General features: G+C 46.9%; 1 protein-coding gene across 7 annotated transcripts in view; it reads left to right on the top strand.

Annotated features, from left to right (window-relative positions):
• FBRSL1 (fibrosin like 1) overlaps positions 1-17,198 on the top strand; it is a 499,458-nt gene that overhangs the window by 438,552 nt on the left and 43,708 nt on the right. For all 7 annotated transcript variants that reach the window (XM_084216905.1, XM_084216907.1, XM_084216904.1 and 4 more), the window contains one exon: positions 5,727-5,772. In XM_084216905.1, coding sequence (XP_084073031.1) covers positions 5,727-5,772 — 46 coding nt within the window. The remainder of the gene's footprint in view (positions 1-5,726; positions 5,773-17,198) is intronic.

The following is a 17,198-nucleotide window of genomic DNA, read 5'->3' as shown; positions in this document are numbered from 1 at the left end:
AGGACCAAAACAAGATGTCGAACTTGTGGAGGAGCAATGAGCTGGGTTCCTCACTGCCCTGCGCTGAGTCAGGCTCCATGCAGCGTTTCCTTCAGTGCCTCCTGTTCCACTTGCCATTGAGTAAAGTCAGTGTAATTCAGGGGTGAGTTAGGACCAGTGAGCTCTGCTTCTAGGCTCTCTATGGCCTCATTTAATCTGTGTTCCCAGACCTGTGCTACCTTCTCAAAGGGGCTGTTGGAAAAAACAGTCATGGTTATATAAACTGCCGAGAGAAATGAGCATGCTTGGAAGAAAAAGTGACAAAGAGGCGAGTGCACGGTGACAGTCCCTTCCAGGAGCAGAGCACTACTGAATATGTCTGTGCTAAATGGATGTAGGTGGGAACCTAAAGACGTGTGTTGCTGTATGGAAGTACAATCCAAGAAACATTTTGTTTCTGGTGAGCTTTCTACAGAGTAAACTCATGAAAGATACAGAAGACCATCACTACCTCTCAGAGATGGCCTTGAATCATAATTGAACTAGAGGTATCTGTGGCATTTAAGGCATTGCCATATCAATAAGTAATTGCTGGTTTGGGGTGTTTGTGCTGTGTGTTTCACTGTGATGTGTTATGGTGTAACTGAAGGTACAAGTGTGTCTTTAGGATTGCTGGAAAGGTGGAGACTCTTGCTTTGGGAATACTCTTGCTTTACTTATTATTAGTCCTTATTTGCACTGGAGGTCAACAGACAGAATTTCATAAATGATCCCAACTATCAGGTGTAACCAGATTTTTCATCATTCAGGTTTCTAAATGGGTTTTTGGAAATGCTCTATACCCAGTAGCTCCAGTCAGGCTGATGCCCCAAAGACGGCTGCTGAGTGCTGAGCCCTCTTGAAAGCCCAGTCTCTAAATTCTGTGGGAAGATAATCACAGTGTGGATTTGTAGAAGTCCTGCTCCCTCTTGCTTAATCCCTCACACAGCTGGGCTGTGCTGTGTCCCAGCCAGCTGTGTACCACAAAGCTGGATATTCCTAGTAGGTTCACAAAAATTACTGAATTGCAGGTCTAACTTTTCTTTTGTCTTCCTGACTGAGCTTCTCTCCAAAACTAATGCAGGTTTTGGAAAGACTGTAGGCTACCTTGAAACATCCCCTCACAATGCAGGCAGTGTTACCCATGGGCTGCTTCTATATCCTGAAATGTGTAGAGTACTTTGTAGGTCTTAAGGGGGACTTTTTACTTTGGGTTTTTGTGTGCATGTGTGCTATTTCTAGGCTTCTCTTGCACCTTTCCATATGTATCAATTTCCATTTCCTACAGAAGAATCACAACCCAAACAATACCTTCCTGTTTTAGTTATTGTTCTCATATTACTGGATGAGGGTTCTGGTATGAATGACTTGCAGGGTGAACTGCAGAGTAGTGAAGCAGTACTGACGTGCTGAAATTCTCTGCTGGACAAGCGATCAAGTGGCATTGGAGTGGTTGGTAAAAGCGAGGGATACAGATCAAAGGAAAGAATGAAAATCGATCCAAAATTTTCAGGTATTGTCCATGCTTTATGCTAAAACTTTCTTGGAGCGTATCCAGCACTTCTAGTTTGGAAATCTCCCAGAGAAGGGTTTTCTTGTGAGCTTTTTAGTGCTTGCTAAGTTCAGTAATTGTGCAAACAGTCTCTCTTGAGGCTGGCTCTTGGCTGTCTAGTAGATAGGCAGCCATCCAGATCTAAAATTTAAACTGGATTTTAGTGTCTCCTTCTTCTGCCTACTGTACTGGACTCACTTGGAGGGAATGCTTGGCTTTTGCCCTGTGCATGACATACATACCAGGTCCCTAACACTCCTTTGCTTGTTCCTTGTGAACCACAACTGCTTATTAGCAGTTTCCCAGTGTCTTGCTATCAGGCTCCTGGAGTTTCAGGCTTGGATCTGGCATTTGGTGCTCCAGGAGATGGCATGATGGTCCACAGAGCCTCTGTTGTTGGTGATAAGGAGCAGTTCTAGTCCCTGTTAGCCATTTATAGGCTACAGATAAAGGGGACAAAAAGAAGTAATTGCTGTGAGGCCCCACATAATTTATAATGCTGTCTTTGTCAGATGATGTTGTTCTGTTATATGTAACTATTCAATTATTAATCTGCAAGAGCTCTCGCACCTTTCAGCTGCCTTGGGTTGGTGGGAACCAGGATGGATGAGGCATGGACTTCATTATGCCTCACTGCTCACCTTCACTGGAGAGGGTGTGCTACATCCTTTGTGGTTACCACCTCACATTTGAGGAAAAAGCTGCCTTTGCTGAGCTTTTAGTGCTGAAAATTGAATCAGTGTTTATATGTGCTGGGTTCAAGGGGAGGAAGGGGGAGGGACTGCAGCACCACTCCTCTGCTTGCTCTCCACAAAGCAGAAAAGGGCAGAAATGTTATTTTCCTCTGCAGTGCATTCAGCCTGGTTTCAAGCTGTCACAGAACTGGGTGGAGGCATTTTCCCATTTAGGTCTAGAGCAGAAAAGAAAGAAAATCAAAAGGTGACAAAGGATAGGTAACTTCATTGAATAGGCCACAAAGGGGAGCTGGAAGGCTTGGTGTCATCTAAAGGGTGCTGAGTCTTGGGGATTTCAGCAACATGGGATTACCTCAGGAACTGCTGCTCTGGGGACAGATGTCAGATATGCCTCAAGTGCCACAGATGTTACTGGGGACAGGGTGGGACTGTGCAAGCAGCATTTTTACGAGCACAAGCCCGTGGTGGGTTCTGTGGCTGGGGGCTGTGCTCCGGGGCAAAGGAGATGAGCAGCCAGTGAACTGGGAAGGGTGGAGGTGTCTCGTGTCTGTGAGCTTCAGGCTGGGCAGGTCTCGCTGCCTTGTGCAGCAGCAAAAAGGAACTTGAGGGGTTTGTGAAATGGTCCTTCAGATGGAGACAGGCAGGAGGCGACAGGAGGGGGAAAAAAGGAAATTTTTAGTTTCATTTTGCAATCAAAGAACATGTGATTTCCTGTGATGGCTTGAACTCAGCATAAAAGACTCCAAATGCCTGGTTTTGTTCACAAGGGAAGATTTCCACTTTATTAATATTATTTTTAAAACCCTTGTTAAACATATGCAAATTATTTGGGAGGGGACTTGTTTTAGCAGATGTGTCGGTTTGCTGGATTTTTTCCCTCATTAGTGGGCTCCCTCAGACACATAGGTTTTATTGTACGCTTTCTTTAAAGGGTGACTGATAGGGCTGAATGATGTATTCAGGCTCTTCCTCCCCCAGCTTCCCTCCTGCCTTTGCAGCAGCTCGCAGAATATCCTATAGCACAGGCGTTCACTGTTTCAGAATGGTGCTCGTGCCAAAAACTGCTCAGATCTGGAGCTAGAAATCACCAGAAGTGAGAGCAAAAGTTACTGTAAACTCTAGGTGTGAAGGTTTGTGTCTGTGAACTGAAGCTGCGATGTTGAAAACGCTGCTCTGTAAATGTTGACTCTGATTGTGGAAGGCGGCGGCACATGCTGATAGCAGAAGACTGAGCAGTAATCCGACTGCTTTACTCGGTCTTTAAAGTGAATTTTCTGGCTTGACTGCCTTAAACGTTGTTTTTATACAGTCTGGACCTGTAGCTCTGAGATCTTTGGCTCCCGGCTGAGCGCCGAGCCCGCGGTACCGAGGGGCACGGGCGGCAGTGAGCTGGTGGCCGACACAGAGTGGTGGCCGTGAGCCCAGACTCTCCAGACCAGGGGAAGCACAAAGCTTCTCCCAGCTGGGGTGGCTGCCTCTGGCCGTGGCTGGCTCCCCAGGAAGGGTTCTTCCCAAGCAGGCTCCTCTGGAGGGCTGCACACCCCAGCATCTGGACCCGGCACTTAGGATTTGTGGCTCAGCAGCCGATTTACTGCCGGGGCTTTAGTGCAAGCCACGCCGAAGTTTCATGGCCTGTAAAATGGGGGTATCTTATTTATCCACCTGCCACGTGTCCCAGGGCTCGTGGAGTGCTTTGAGAGTAGCCCTGGCTTTGTGTGAGCTGCTAGCACGGGTGAGCTCCCAGAGCCTGCAGATGTGTTCTGCGTCCGTGGTGACTTGGTGTTGATTGTAAGTGAAAAATCTCCTAACAATGGGTTGTAAATTCAGAGTTGGCTGTCAAACATTTTATGCACCACTGTTGTTGCTGCTCTGTGACTCTGTTACACTTTCTTTGCAAACCAGCCTAGGCAAAACGTTGTTTAATCCTGGTTCTTCCTCTTTTTAATCCATGCAGTGAAGGGATCGTGCAGGTAACTGATTTTCCCTAAGATTTTAGGATCTTTTTGCTGAGCTGTGTAATGATCATACATGCCACAGCTACACGTGCAGCTTTGTCGTGGACATAATTCAGAATTTTTTTCTTATGTGTCTCAGCCTCAACCTATTTTTCATGTTGTTTTCCCTCTCTTTTTTATACATTTGCATTAAGTAAGACATTCAGTGCTTGCAGTGCCACTTTTCTTAGAAGTAACATTAATGGATCACTCTTGCTTCTTACTATATCTCATGCAGAACTTCTTGCATTTTACTATTTGTTTTTTTCCTTCTGAGTCGTCATTTAAAATATATAGCAATGTGATACAATTTGTAGTGCTCTTTATCATGCAAATCTCCCAAGGCACCTTAGAATAAAAATCAATAAAATCAAAACTAAAATCAACTTACTTCAGCCATGTGTTGAATTAATTAATTGTTTTTAAAGCAGAGCCAGGGGAAAAAGGCTTTTTTCACTCTCAGTATCTTTTGCTTGTCAGCTTTGTACTTCACCCATTTTATTCATGCAGCAGTCAGTGCCTACACGTTGATGGTACTTTCTTGTAGATGGTAGTAATGTTGATCGTGCTCCTGCTCCCAGACCAGCTTTGATTCTGGAGAGGCTGCTTGCTATTTTATCAGATAGCGAGGAGGAAAAGCTTATGCTGAAATCGGTTGACTGCTTGATATCAGTGGGGGGAGGAAAGGAAGCCATCAAATTAACTCATAAAAGCTTTAGTTACGATGAATGGACTTTTTTCCCTGTCTGTCGTTATCATCTTGTCTGTAACCCAGTGACCCTGATTGTCATGAAGCTGTTTACAAGGTTTAGGTTAATTGGATTTCTTTAACTGTTTCCCAGAGCTGTGAGGAGCACAAATACACTGCTGTGAAGTTCAGACAGCATAGTGCAACCCAGTCTGCAAGGATACAGGCTTCTTCCAAGAGGAAGTCGTTTTGTTTCATACTCAACTAAGTGCATAGCAGCATGTACCTATCATTTGGCATAATATTGAACAACACCCTCCTTCATACAGATGTGTTCAGTTGCAACTTGTGTTTCCAATACACAAATTACATTTTGCATGTTCAGCAAGAATTGAGCTTATTTTCAGTGAGAGAGCCTTTGAAATGTGTTTTGGTTCGGTTTCTTTTTTTTTTTTTTTCCTTCAGCTTGATAGCAGTTTCACTGGTTTTGTTTTTATACGAGGAATCATGGATAAAATAGCTGTGCATTGCATGGCTGCCTTAAACAAACGAGACAGGAGGATGTAGTTGGGTGAGATCAGGACAGTCCTCTTGCTTGGCTTTCATCTCCTCAGGATGCATGCTCGTTCTTTAATGGCACAACATTGCACCCTCCAGGTGCAATGCGCAACTGCAGGTCTCCAGATAACCCACTTGTTTTATGAGCTGTGTTTTTGTGAGCAAGCCTTCCCAATTTCTCCCCCACGATTATTCACCCGCTCTTTCTCTTCCTTTTTCAGGCTTCTGTAGGCTCTGAGAAGCTGTTCTCCCCTGCAGCAAATAAAGGTAAGTGATCTGGAGAAATGCTTTCCTTATCTTACAGCGAGAGATTTGGGTTGCGAACCCGTGTCGTGCGAATAGCAGGACATCAGTTTTGCCAGAGCCTGTAGCTCGGCCACACACATTGTCATAAAGATCAGCTTTACAGGCTTGTGATGATTTAAGTTAAAATTTAGAGCTGCATTGTCTCAGTGTGGGGTGGGACTTCTTCCCTTCCAGTAAGATTTGTATTAAGAGTCTTGGAGGAGAGAGAGATTACTGACAAAGGACTCCTTACTGTAGGGGATGTGCTTCTCCCTCTAATACAATCAAATCCTCGTTTCTTTTAAACAAATCAGTATTTCAATGCTGTCTGTGTCATCCTGACAAGGGCTTGCACATCCCTCCCCTGCCAGTGCCCACGGAGCATTTGTGCCTGTACATGTTGGTTCTCCAGGACACGGTGGAGGGTGCTCAGCACGGCGCAGCTCCGCTCCTGCTGTTAATGACAGTCACCTGTGAGAGGCACTGGGTGTTGCTAAGAGACTGCCTCCTTCCACAGCCCCTTGGGGGCACAGCCACAGATCTCTAAATACGCCCAGCCCTCCTCTGAGGGCTCGGCAGAGCCATAAAACCAGGCTGCTCTGCTCTGTGTGTTCCCAGGGATAATCTCACTGAGATGGATACCGGGCAGAAATGCCAAAGAAACAGGCAAACTGTGCTACACGGTGGAAAATGTTGTGCTGGGAATGGTTCCACTCTGCCATGCTAGGAGGTTTGCCTGGCTCCAAATTAATTGCCAGGGCTTGTGGCTGTCTGCAGCGTCCTCTGCACTGAGCTGCAAAATAAAATCAGTTCACAGCAGTAGTGGATGTTAGGGGCACGCAAATACCCCAAAGAGGGGAGATGAGGCCCATCAACAAGAAGTGATGAAATAAACTTCTTGCATTATTTCAGTGGGGCCAAGAAAGGAACAATTTGCAGTTGTGTAGGAGTAGGTGCTGGACATGGAAAGGCGTTTTGGTGGTTGTGTGCTCCATCACCTGGATCCAGGCCTAGTTTTTAGCTGGGCTCTTCAGCAGCAGTAACTATTAGGAATTCTCTTTCTTTCCAAGCTTTGCAGATTTTCAATGCCAAATGTGGAAACCGATGACAAGCCCATTATGTTATTACATTTGTAGATATTTTTACAAAAGTATGCAGCTTTATCTGGGGGAAAGAGGGAAATTTAAACAAATGGTGGGGAAGAACATTTCTCTTCTCTCACTTGGCTTGCTGATAAGGCAAACCAGATTGCCCATATGGCACTGCCTCGGCAAAACAAAAATCTTGCCATCCTGCATAATGCCTGGCACAGAGATCTGCTGGAGAGGCTTATGTTGAAGCGTTAGCAGCTTTGTTGGCTCCTCCTTGTGCTGAAGCCCAAGATCCCCCACCCCTTCATATCACGGAGCAGCTCAGCAACATGAGTTTTCAAAATACCTCCCTATCAGGAAGTTAAATGTGCGAATGCCTGTGAATTTGCTGTCTTGAAGTTTGTGTTCAGTGCTGTTTATATCCCTATAATTTCAGCCTGTTCCTGTTTGCTTTAATGTGGGTGTAGACATTGCCAGCTTTGGGTTCAGATCATGGGTTTTATCTCGTTTTCTCTTTTACCCTGGCCCTGTACCATGCTTATGGCACGGCCTGCCATCATGGGCAAGCTCTCCTGGGGCTACCTCAGCATTTGGCACTTGGCTTGATAGGTGAGAGAAATACTCCTCGGCAAAGATACTGTGCGGAAACCCAAACAGTGCTAAATTTTACCCCTCGCCCTGTTATCACTCCCGCAATGCAAGAGCCAGATTTGTCTCTTGCACATGCAAATGAACGCCGCTCCTACACGACCAGGCTCGGGGATGCCATATGGCCGGGAGAAAGTGACTTTCAAAGCATTGCACTTAAATTCCTTTTGTGAGATAAGAGCGTTGATTTAAGGCCGTGTTCTGCAGGGCTGGAGCCCTGGTGGCTCTGTGGGGAGGGGATTAGCTCAGCGCAGTTTCCTGATGGGCACACGCATGGCGCGGCACGCGCTCATCCTCTCCCGTGGGCATTCGCGCCGTGCCCTTCTTTTGTCAACACTGGCGGCCTTTTTGGGGAGATATTAGCTAGCAAACGTGCAGCATCCATGCTGCAGCTTTTATTGAGGGCAACCAGGCTTCTAAAACACGTAAAGTGGATTCATTGTCTGGTGCAACTCCCCGTGTTCCCGGCCCATTGTTCGGTGCAAGTCCCTCTGTTCCCACAAACTTTCCCTGGGGATGTGTTTGGCCCTGCGTGTTTGTTTTATGCCGTCCTAGTTTATCAGCAGCTTAGCAATGCAATTAAGTATTAAGATAGGCGGGTTACGCTTATTTGAGGCTGGAACAGCTGTAAAATGTGACCTTTGACCACATTTGAGAGCTCCACAAAGGGCCGGAGGAGCAGCGTCTTTTGTCTGGGGCTCTCTGGGTAACGTTTGCCTTTGCCCCCTCCCCGGTGGGGCCACGGTGGTGGCCGTGCTCCTCCTGCTGACACCGGCTCATCTGCAGCAGCAGATGCACGGCAGGCATGTCCACTTCGGGGACCGGGCGCTATTATGCTGCAGAGAGAGGTGTCCTGACCCGGGGTGACCTCAGGAGTCACAGCTGTGAAATAGGCTGAATGGGGCACTTTGAGCTTCCAGCAGAAGAGGAGATTAAATCCTCTGTGTGAGGAAATAATAATTAAAAGTAAGAGCGGAGAAGCCCTGATCCGCTCTGCTGACAGTCTTTGTTTTCTGACGCCGAAAAGTGTTTGTTTGGCCAACTTGTCGCTGCAGTACGGAGTTACAAGGGCATTTGCTGCCGAGGGCCGGGTGTTACATCCTCCTGGAGAATAAATCAATAAACAAATAATAAAGGTCTGTTTGCTCTCTCATGCAGCTCCTTTCTCACAGGAATCTGCCAGCCAGCCCTTCCTTTTTCTGAAGGGCAAGTACCAGGAAAGCCAGGGGAAGCATAGGTGAAAGCCAGATCTGTCCCTCTGTCTCCAGGTAGGAGCCTGAGGCAGAGGGCTGATAGTCAGATGAGTTGTGGGGCTGAGGAGGTGAGAGGGACAGACACCCCTAAGTCACTGCAAGGACCTTTTCCTGCCTGCTGTGATCATATTTTCAATGTGTGGGGTAGGATAGTTGGTATTTGCTGGACTTGAGTGTTGGGTCCTCACTGCTGGCTCCCTGCAGCTGTGGGCTTCCCTCGTGGCTCTGGCCGGAGGCAGTCGAGCTTCCTTGCACCAGTCCTTGCTCCAGAGCTGCTGAATGCCAGGGAAAGCAGGAGAGGTTTGTACCACAGTAGCCTTGCAGCTGCAGCCCAGGTGACCTGCTGAGTCCCCAGTGTTTGAACACAAGGCCACTGCAGCAGTGAGAGTGAAATGGATGTGTTAAAGGAGCTGTTCTCTTCTTGCTTTGATGGGTCAGAGGCTCCAGGGAGGAAAACCTCCATCGAAAAGTGGAGCCTGGGCAGCAGCCAGGGTTTCTCCATTCATAACCCCGGGCAGGCTGTGGGTGGGGAGGTGCCTGTGAGATGAAGGAGGTGTCCAGGAGCCCCTGGGGCACGAGATGCCCATGGAGGAGCCAGACCTGCACAGCCCCGTCTGCCCTGCAGCCCTGGGAGGCACTGGGCAGCAGTGAGGGGAAAAAGAGCTTTGAAGTCTTCTGAGAACAGTATGTCGCTCCTATCTTTGGATCCAAACCAAGCTGGGCACGGAGGGAGCAGTGTAATCCATCTGTCTGGTGGCACAGAGTGGCTGGCCAGGACCCAGCCCTGCCCTGGCTGCTGGGGGCTCGCTGAGCTTCATGCCTCAATTTCCCTCTCCTGCAAAATGAAGACTAATGCTTGTCAGCCAAGTGCGCTCAGAGACTTAATTAATGAATGTTTGTCAAGCGATTTATCAAGAGATCCTTTTAATGAGAGATTCCATAAACAGTGCAAGGCTTCATTTTCATGGCAATAATAAATGACAGTGAAAGTAAGTCTTATCCTTCCCCCGCATATGCACCCCCCAGGAAAAAAGATTGCTTACCCTCCGCTCTTACTTCTCCCTGGGTTTCTAGGCAAAGGGCTTTGAAGTGCTATCTTTCATCATGAACTGTACACATCCTCAAAGCTCTAAAGCTCACAGCCTGTGTCTTATCCCTCTGACAAGAGGGAGGCAAGCTTTCTCGGCATGCAGGTCATAATTGTCAGCCATGGGATGTGCCGCAGCCACCCGCCCCAGCGGGCTAATGCAGCTTATGCTTCTTTGAAGTTCCCTCCCTTTATTTTCTGTCCTCTTGACCACAAAACTGTGCCTTGGGCCAGCAAGAGAGATTTCTTGTTCAGAGACGACACTGAGCTCTGACAAGCACATCTGAACCAGAGAAGAAACCCTTGTTCCTCTGAGATCACTGCTCCATAATGTTGTTGCCTTAAGGGGACTGTCTCTCCTTTTTCTCTCTGCTTCTTCTCTTCCTTTTTCTTATTCTTTTTTTTTTTTTCTCTTTAATTCAGCACTAAACTGTCACACTAAATCATTTTAAAAGCTGGAACTACAAAACCTCCAGTGTAGGACATGCTGTTAAAAACTGATGGTTATTACTGTGAGATGGGGTGAGAGGGGAGAGGAGGGGCAAGGGGGGCAGGAGCAGGACGGGAGAGCAGCAAGTCAGCTCTCCAGGAGGAACCTGTGAGTGCCTGGTGAAGCAGAAAACAACCTGAATGCAGCTGAGCTCAGAATACCGTGCTTGGCACAGGTTTGCAGCAGCACAGCTCAGAGGATGCTCAGCACTGACAGGGCAGTCAGGAGCCCAGTGTCTCCCGGGCTTGCCTGCACGCCTTGGTCCTGTCCCCCGGCCCTCTGTCTCCAGTTGTCAGGGTCAGAGACTCCCTGTCTGGGCTGGGACAGCATCTCCTGTAATCAAGTCCACCTCTCCTTCGGGGCTTTGCCTTACTGTGCCAGGAGAGAGGGCTTTCCACCACTGCAAGGTCTGCACAGGCAGAGCAACGGAGTCTCACCACACCCGCCAGGCAGTCAGCTGTGCTTTACATGAATGGAGGTCAGGAAAGAGATGTCATAAATTTTCCCAGTTTTCTTGTGTGGGGTCCACAGTGGGATCTGAGCTGCATCCTGTCTCTTGATCTCAGTTTTATCCCCATGTTCTGCTTAGATTTTGATGAGGTCACCATCTTGTGCTTGATTACCTGCGCAGCCAGGGAGCTTAAGGGGGATGATAATTTACAGCTGAAGCTTTGGACAAGAGTCCACCATGATTACAGGCATGCAAAAATTTCCACAGCAGCATCTGTAATAATAAATAAGTAATGCATTTATTTAGATAGCAACCATATTGCTATGATTTATACAGTGCTCAGGATGCTCTGCAGCTGCCCTGCTCCCCATGCTGCATCTCTGGTGATTTTATCACAAGCTTACAGGACTCTGTTTTTTTCATGAAAAACAGTCCCTCAGAGGATTGTACCAAAATCTAAGATTTAATTTCGTTATTTAGGCAGGACTTCAGTCTTCCTAACTACAGAGAAAAGCCTAGAATTTTTGATTCTTCTGTGCTTCAGAGCCAGCAGGCAGTCATAAAGAAGTCCAAATAATTTGGTTGCAACCTTGTTTTAAAGATAGTTTGTGTTCTGTAAATGCTTCTGGAGTTGACAGTACTGGATACCCTGAGTTTAATGATAAATCCAGTATGTGAGCCCATCCCAGCATCCCCTTTTGGAAAGTTCTATCTAATTTTGCCACCAGGATAAGCGAATTAGCTTTCTTGCATGTGTATAAACATAATTATACAATGGTCTGAGAAGGAGGACTTTGATTTTCAAAAAGCATGGGCAACCAAGACAATCACCCAAGTCGCAGCCAGTTGCCCACATTTAAAATCAAAACTAAACACAGAAAATAGTGCAGTCTTTTAGTACTGTAGTTTTCCAGTTTTGCAGAGCTCAGCCTTCTCTTTGGGATTGGGAATGCACTCTGTGTCTCCCCTGTTAGCTATTTTGTGTGTATTTATTAGTGCTGGCTATAGCCATCCCTATCTGCAGCAGCTGTCTGTGAAATTATGACGGACAAGCAAGAGACCGTTCACCGTAACCACACTGTCCGGTTAGTTTGGTAAAACTCAGACTGCAAAAGTGGATAATTTATTAACTTTGACACAAACTGAGTGTTGTGTGCCTCCCAGAGTGAGAGCTGCCTCGTGCAGGCCAGCAGGCTCTGCTTGCACCCGTGGCCATATGGTTTGCACAGCCATCTCCAGGCTTCTCCCCTTGCACTGAGCCAGCATAGAGCTTTCTTTGTAGCTTCAGGCTGCATCCAGGAGAGTTGAAAAGTTGAATTATAAACATTTCCAGGCCTTCTGGTTGGTATCTTGTGTTTTGTTTTCTTACTTTAAGGATGTGGTGGAGTATGTTGCTGCATTCCTGTCAGTGGGATTAGAATGAATAGAAGCAATACTGTAGGAGATAAAATGTGTTTAATTATTTATTTGAGAATTACAGACTGAAATTGCTTTTTGATTTAAAGCTTCCAAGTCGTGGATATGTTTTTGGAGTAGAGAGAGGCTCACAGAAACATATATATGCACAATTATCTAGGGTAATGTAAGAAGTCTCTTTGCTCAACTGCCCTTCCTCCCCAGAATTTGTTAATTTCCTTAAAGATTTGAAATTTCAAATGCGGCTTTGTTAAGTATCACAGAAAGCTAACAGCATGCTGTGCCTTGCCCACCAAAATGTAAATAAAATAAATAAAGTCTTCGTTGTATAAATGTTATGAAGTGGGTGGTTTATTTTCTTTAATTATACTTTTTATTTAAAATAAACTATAAAAGCAAAATATTATATATCCTGAACGGGCCAGCACAAGCTCATATTGATTGAGTAGGCACATTCTAGCTTTTCTCAGTTCATGTAAAAGTAGATAAAAGGACCATCAAACTGTAAATCAGAAGAAAAAGATAGAAATTCCCTCCAAGTGCCTGTAGTAGTTTACATTGCCTGGGCTTTTAAAGGTCGTTTGAAAGATACCATCTTTTTACTCCTTGTTTGTAGTTTGTTTTTCTTTTTTCTCGAGTAGCAAAAGCCAATGGGTAAAGCCCCAGTGCTGTCTCCAGCTGTGGTCCCTGGTTGCATTTCAGCACAGAAGGATGCTGTAGGGGGGTGATGTTAAGAGCAGCAGTTGCAACCCCCACAAAACCATTGGGTCTTCTCAATTCTGCTTTTAAAATACCTCAGAGACATGTTTTATTCATGGGAGATTTTGTAAAGCTTCAGTTTCTGAGAAAGTTAAACGCTGGGTATAAACCTGATTCGCCCTTCCAAGGGGCGAGCAGTGCAGGATGAGGGGAGGTGTCTGGTGTGGGTCTGAGCACATCCCCAGGATTTAACTCAGCCTTGCTCCTTGCAGAGGAGAGTCCTTGCTCTCTTCAGCTGCCCAGCCTGAGACTGCTCAGCCCGGGCTTGTGCTCTGTGCTGCCCCTTTCCCAGCTGCTCTGCAGCCTGAGCTCTGTTCCTGTGCTGCAGGAGCCCAGGGTACCATGACAGGGTACCGTGTGCTGGGCTCTGTGACAGCCCCTCGCCCTGCAGGTCACCAGCACAGAGCAGGGCAGCCTGGCCATCCACCAGGGGTTGACAAGGCAGTGCTGGTGAGGGGGGAGCTGGGTCTGACCCCGGGTCAGCTGGTGTTTCCTTCTGGGCAATCAGTGGGAGTGATCAATGAGAGCAGGGCGTGCTGTTTAATTGCAAATGGATCTGGCTACTCTTTTGTGTGCAGCGCTGGCGAGGTCTGTAAGTCCCAGCAAGAGACCTCAGGAACAGAGGATGCTGTCAGCATGTCACTGCTTCTCCTGCCCCTCTGGAGGCTGAGTCCTTCCTTCCTTCCTCCTGGGGCAGGGCTGGGGCTGAGACAGGACTCCGCTGTCCTGATCAGCCTCTAGCAGTTCATGCTGTTTCTGCTTTGGGCTTGATTTTTCTGTATTAGCTTCATTTGAAAGCAGTGCTGTGAGGGATGGTGCTCTCTGTTCCTGTCCTGTGGGAGGGGAGGAGGGAGGCCAGGTTCGGGGTTTGCTTTCAGCCATGGGGTTCCTGCCGTTTTCTTCTTTAATAACCGTGTGAGCCGTGCACGCATGTGCTCGCTGCTTCCCTCACCTCCCCGCTTCTCTGGCCATCCTTCCTGCTAACAAGGGCTGAACACATTCCCCGTGGAGCCTGTTAATGTTGCTGCTGAGCTGCCTGGGGACTCACAGCATGAGGCTTTCCTTCCATCTCTGCTGCTCCGGGCACTCGGCCCCGGCTCCCGGCCTCGGCTCAGCCACGTAAAGCCATACTGACTCCATTGACTTCCCCGTGTTTATTTGGGTTTACACCAGTGTATAAGAGCAGGACTTGGCAGAGTGTTTGTGTTTGCGTGTCTGTGTTTCTGAAAAGGATACTTGTTCTAGTTTGTTGGGTTTTTTCCCCAAACAGTAAATATTTTCTTGTAAATCGCTGGGAGAGAAAAGTGACTACAGTGCTTTTAATGTATTTGCTTTAAATGGATGGCAAAGACCTGCAGGAGGTAATAGGAAATTAAAATCTTTTAACCATCCTGCAAAATTTATTGCAGAATTATATCCCCACTCTGGGATTCTGTCGGACAGTTCAAAAAGCCTTTGGAAAGGTTCTTGTTCACCATTAAATTTTTAAAGTTATTGAAGTAATTTTATGGAACCCTATTAAGTTTCTGAAGAAACACACTGGTTTCATCACTAATAAATTCTTAAAGGCCTATCCATAGGGGAATAGTCAGAGTTCCAGATCTCTCTCCAGTGAAGTGGACATTGATGTTTTGCCCTCTTGGAGATATATTCTTAAAAAATGTCAGCAAAGTGAGTGGCAGAGCTGAGGGAGCGTGATTGCACCCAAGCTCATCAGCAAGCACTACGTCATGTGTTCAGTGCTTTGCCAGTCAACCCCACTGGAGTTAGGGTGGAGATTTTAGAAAGTGGAAGTTTGTTTGTAAGAAAAGGTAAGGAAGAAGATTGCAGATGCATCTATACAGATAAATCGTGGTGTGGTGTTAAACTTAGACCCTGGCATCTGTTTCTGAGCATCCTCACGTTCAAGGGAGCTTGCAGCCTTCTCAGAAAGGGACACAGTGAAGCCTGGAAGTCCCTGTGTCTCAGGCACTCGTGGTGCTTTCAAAATAATGCAAAATAATGTGTTCACTGTGCTTTCACACCACATCCAGAAAAGCACACAGAAACTTCCTCCCAGTGAAAGCAGAGCATCAAGCTGGCTTTGTGCTTCACTTAGTGCTCACAAGCCCCTTTGGTGTGTGAGTGCAGAGCCACCTGATGCACCGCAAACGGGCTAGCAGGGAAATAAAATTGTGTAATTGCCAGTTTCCTTCAATTCCACTCCCTCTCCCGTTGTGCATAAAGGAGCCTATTTAAGTCTCAGCTGGAGTGAGGCTTGGTAATAAGCAGACATCTATGAACCTGCATCTGCTGCTGGTGTCTGCTAGGTTTGTTCTGTATTTCCATATTTATTGATGATCCAGTTTTGGGAGAGATCTGCCTGAACGCTCCGTGTCCCATGCTGTGAAACTGTGGAAGATTACTTTGTCCCTTCAGTCCCATGAGTCCTCATCCTTGGGACACCTTGGGAAGTGCAGGACCAGGCAGCATCACCAAAGCTTACATCAGAGTTTGCAAACCCACCCCAAGCTGTGTTGGCTTGCAAAGCCAGAGCTGCTCCCTGGGAAGCTCCGTGCAAGGCAGGGTGGCAGAAAAGGGCCAGCCTTGTTGGGTGAAGCAGCCAGCATTTTAATGTTTCTCAGTATTGTGTGATTTGGCTTCCAAGCAGCTGAGCTGTCCCCAGCCACTTGCTTTGGTGCATGGCTGGCCTTCTCTGGGCACAGGAGAGGTGCTCACAGTGCAAGCTCTGCAGAGACAACCTGATCTAATACAGGCTTAATGGCTGGAGGAAGAAATTTACAGGGTGAGCACTGAATGCTTATACATTAATGAACATGTCATTATTTTTGTTATTGAACCAGCCTTTGAAACTGAGCTAGAGATATGCAACCAACAACTAGAATATGTTCATTGCATTCTGTACTGATCAATTTAGTAACCAGACTAGAGCAGATTATTGTATGCCTTTCATTGTATCAACAAAAATGTTCTCTGAGTGTAATGTACCTTTTGGCCTGAAATATTTTTGTGTTACAGGCCAGTCTCTGGGCTCTTTATGTCATTCTAGCAGTATGTGCTGTAAAGCTGCCTTCAGCAGACATCTGGGGACTCCCCACTGACTGGCAGCACGCTCAGCCAAGCTTAGTCCTGAGGCCAGGGCAGAAAAGGGCCTGACTCAGTGGTTGTGAGCAGCAGAGCACCCTTTTGCCAGCCACGCAGGTGGGAGTAATTCAGAGCCCTCTGAAGGTACTCCAGATGGCTCTGTGAGCTGTGCCAGGAGTTCAGATGCCCCCGAGAGTCCGTGTCAGTCATCTCAAGGCTGCCCAGTGAGAGATGCTGCCCAGGCTACCCTGCTTGCAGTCTCTCACAGTCATACCACTGCTTCACACTAATAGGCCATCATGGCTACATGAAGAGCCAGAGCTTGAAAACACTGCCAGAGAAGCTCTCTCCTTTTCTCTCATCAATTCCCTCCTCCCAAAGATTGAAGAGAACTGGGTCTAGGGTTTTGGCTCAGACCCCTGCCTGCTGCATACATTTCCTCCACCAAATGGACACAACTATAAACCTCTTTCTGCATCATTTCCTGCAGGCCTGTACTAAACATGCCACCCAGGTGTCCCCGTGTAAAGCCACTTCTTGCTGTGTCTGCTTCTGTTGCTGCTGGCAGACTTGCCTTTGCGTGCTCACGGCAGGGCTCCCATCACAGCGTGTTAATTTTAAACAAACAAAGACTGCATTTTGATTTGGAAGGGACTTTCCCATCAGTTTGTGTCAGAGTTTCTTTTAAAAGGAAAGGCTGGATTTTGTTTTGTTTTATTTTCTGTTTTCTTCTCTTTTAATATGATCCCTGCAATTTTGTTTTCACTGAAATATTGACTGGCAGCATTGCAAATTGCCTGCATGCAGTCAGGAGCTTGCCAGCACTTTCTTACTCAGCTAGCCGTCAAGGTTGTGGATTCCACCACAATCAGTGCCAGGAAAGCTGTTGATCAAAAATATTCCTAACATCTGTGAGTCCTCTCCATCCAAATGAGATGTAGTTACATTCTCCTTTTCCCTACGCTCCTTCCAAAGTGTTGCTTCAGACACCTAGAAAGCCCTGGTTGCAAATCATAAGCTGATCTCTGTTTGATTTGCAGCTCCATTTCCAACTCTGTCGAAATCCAATATAAACTACGAAGTGCCCTTCCCCCAAGCATAATAAGTGAAAAATATCTGCTTCCAAAGG

Source organism: Fringilla coelebs, assembly GCF_963513975.1.
Source record: "Fringilla coelebs genome assembly, chromosome: 17".
Classification (NCBI taxonomy): Eukaryota; Metazoa; Chordata; class Aves; order Passeriformes; family Fringillidae; genus Fringilla; species Fringilla coelebs.
This window is presented reverse-complemented; position numbering and strand designations above follow the sequence as displayed.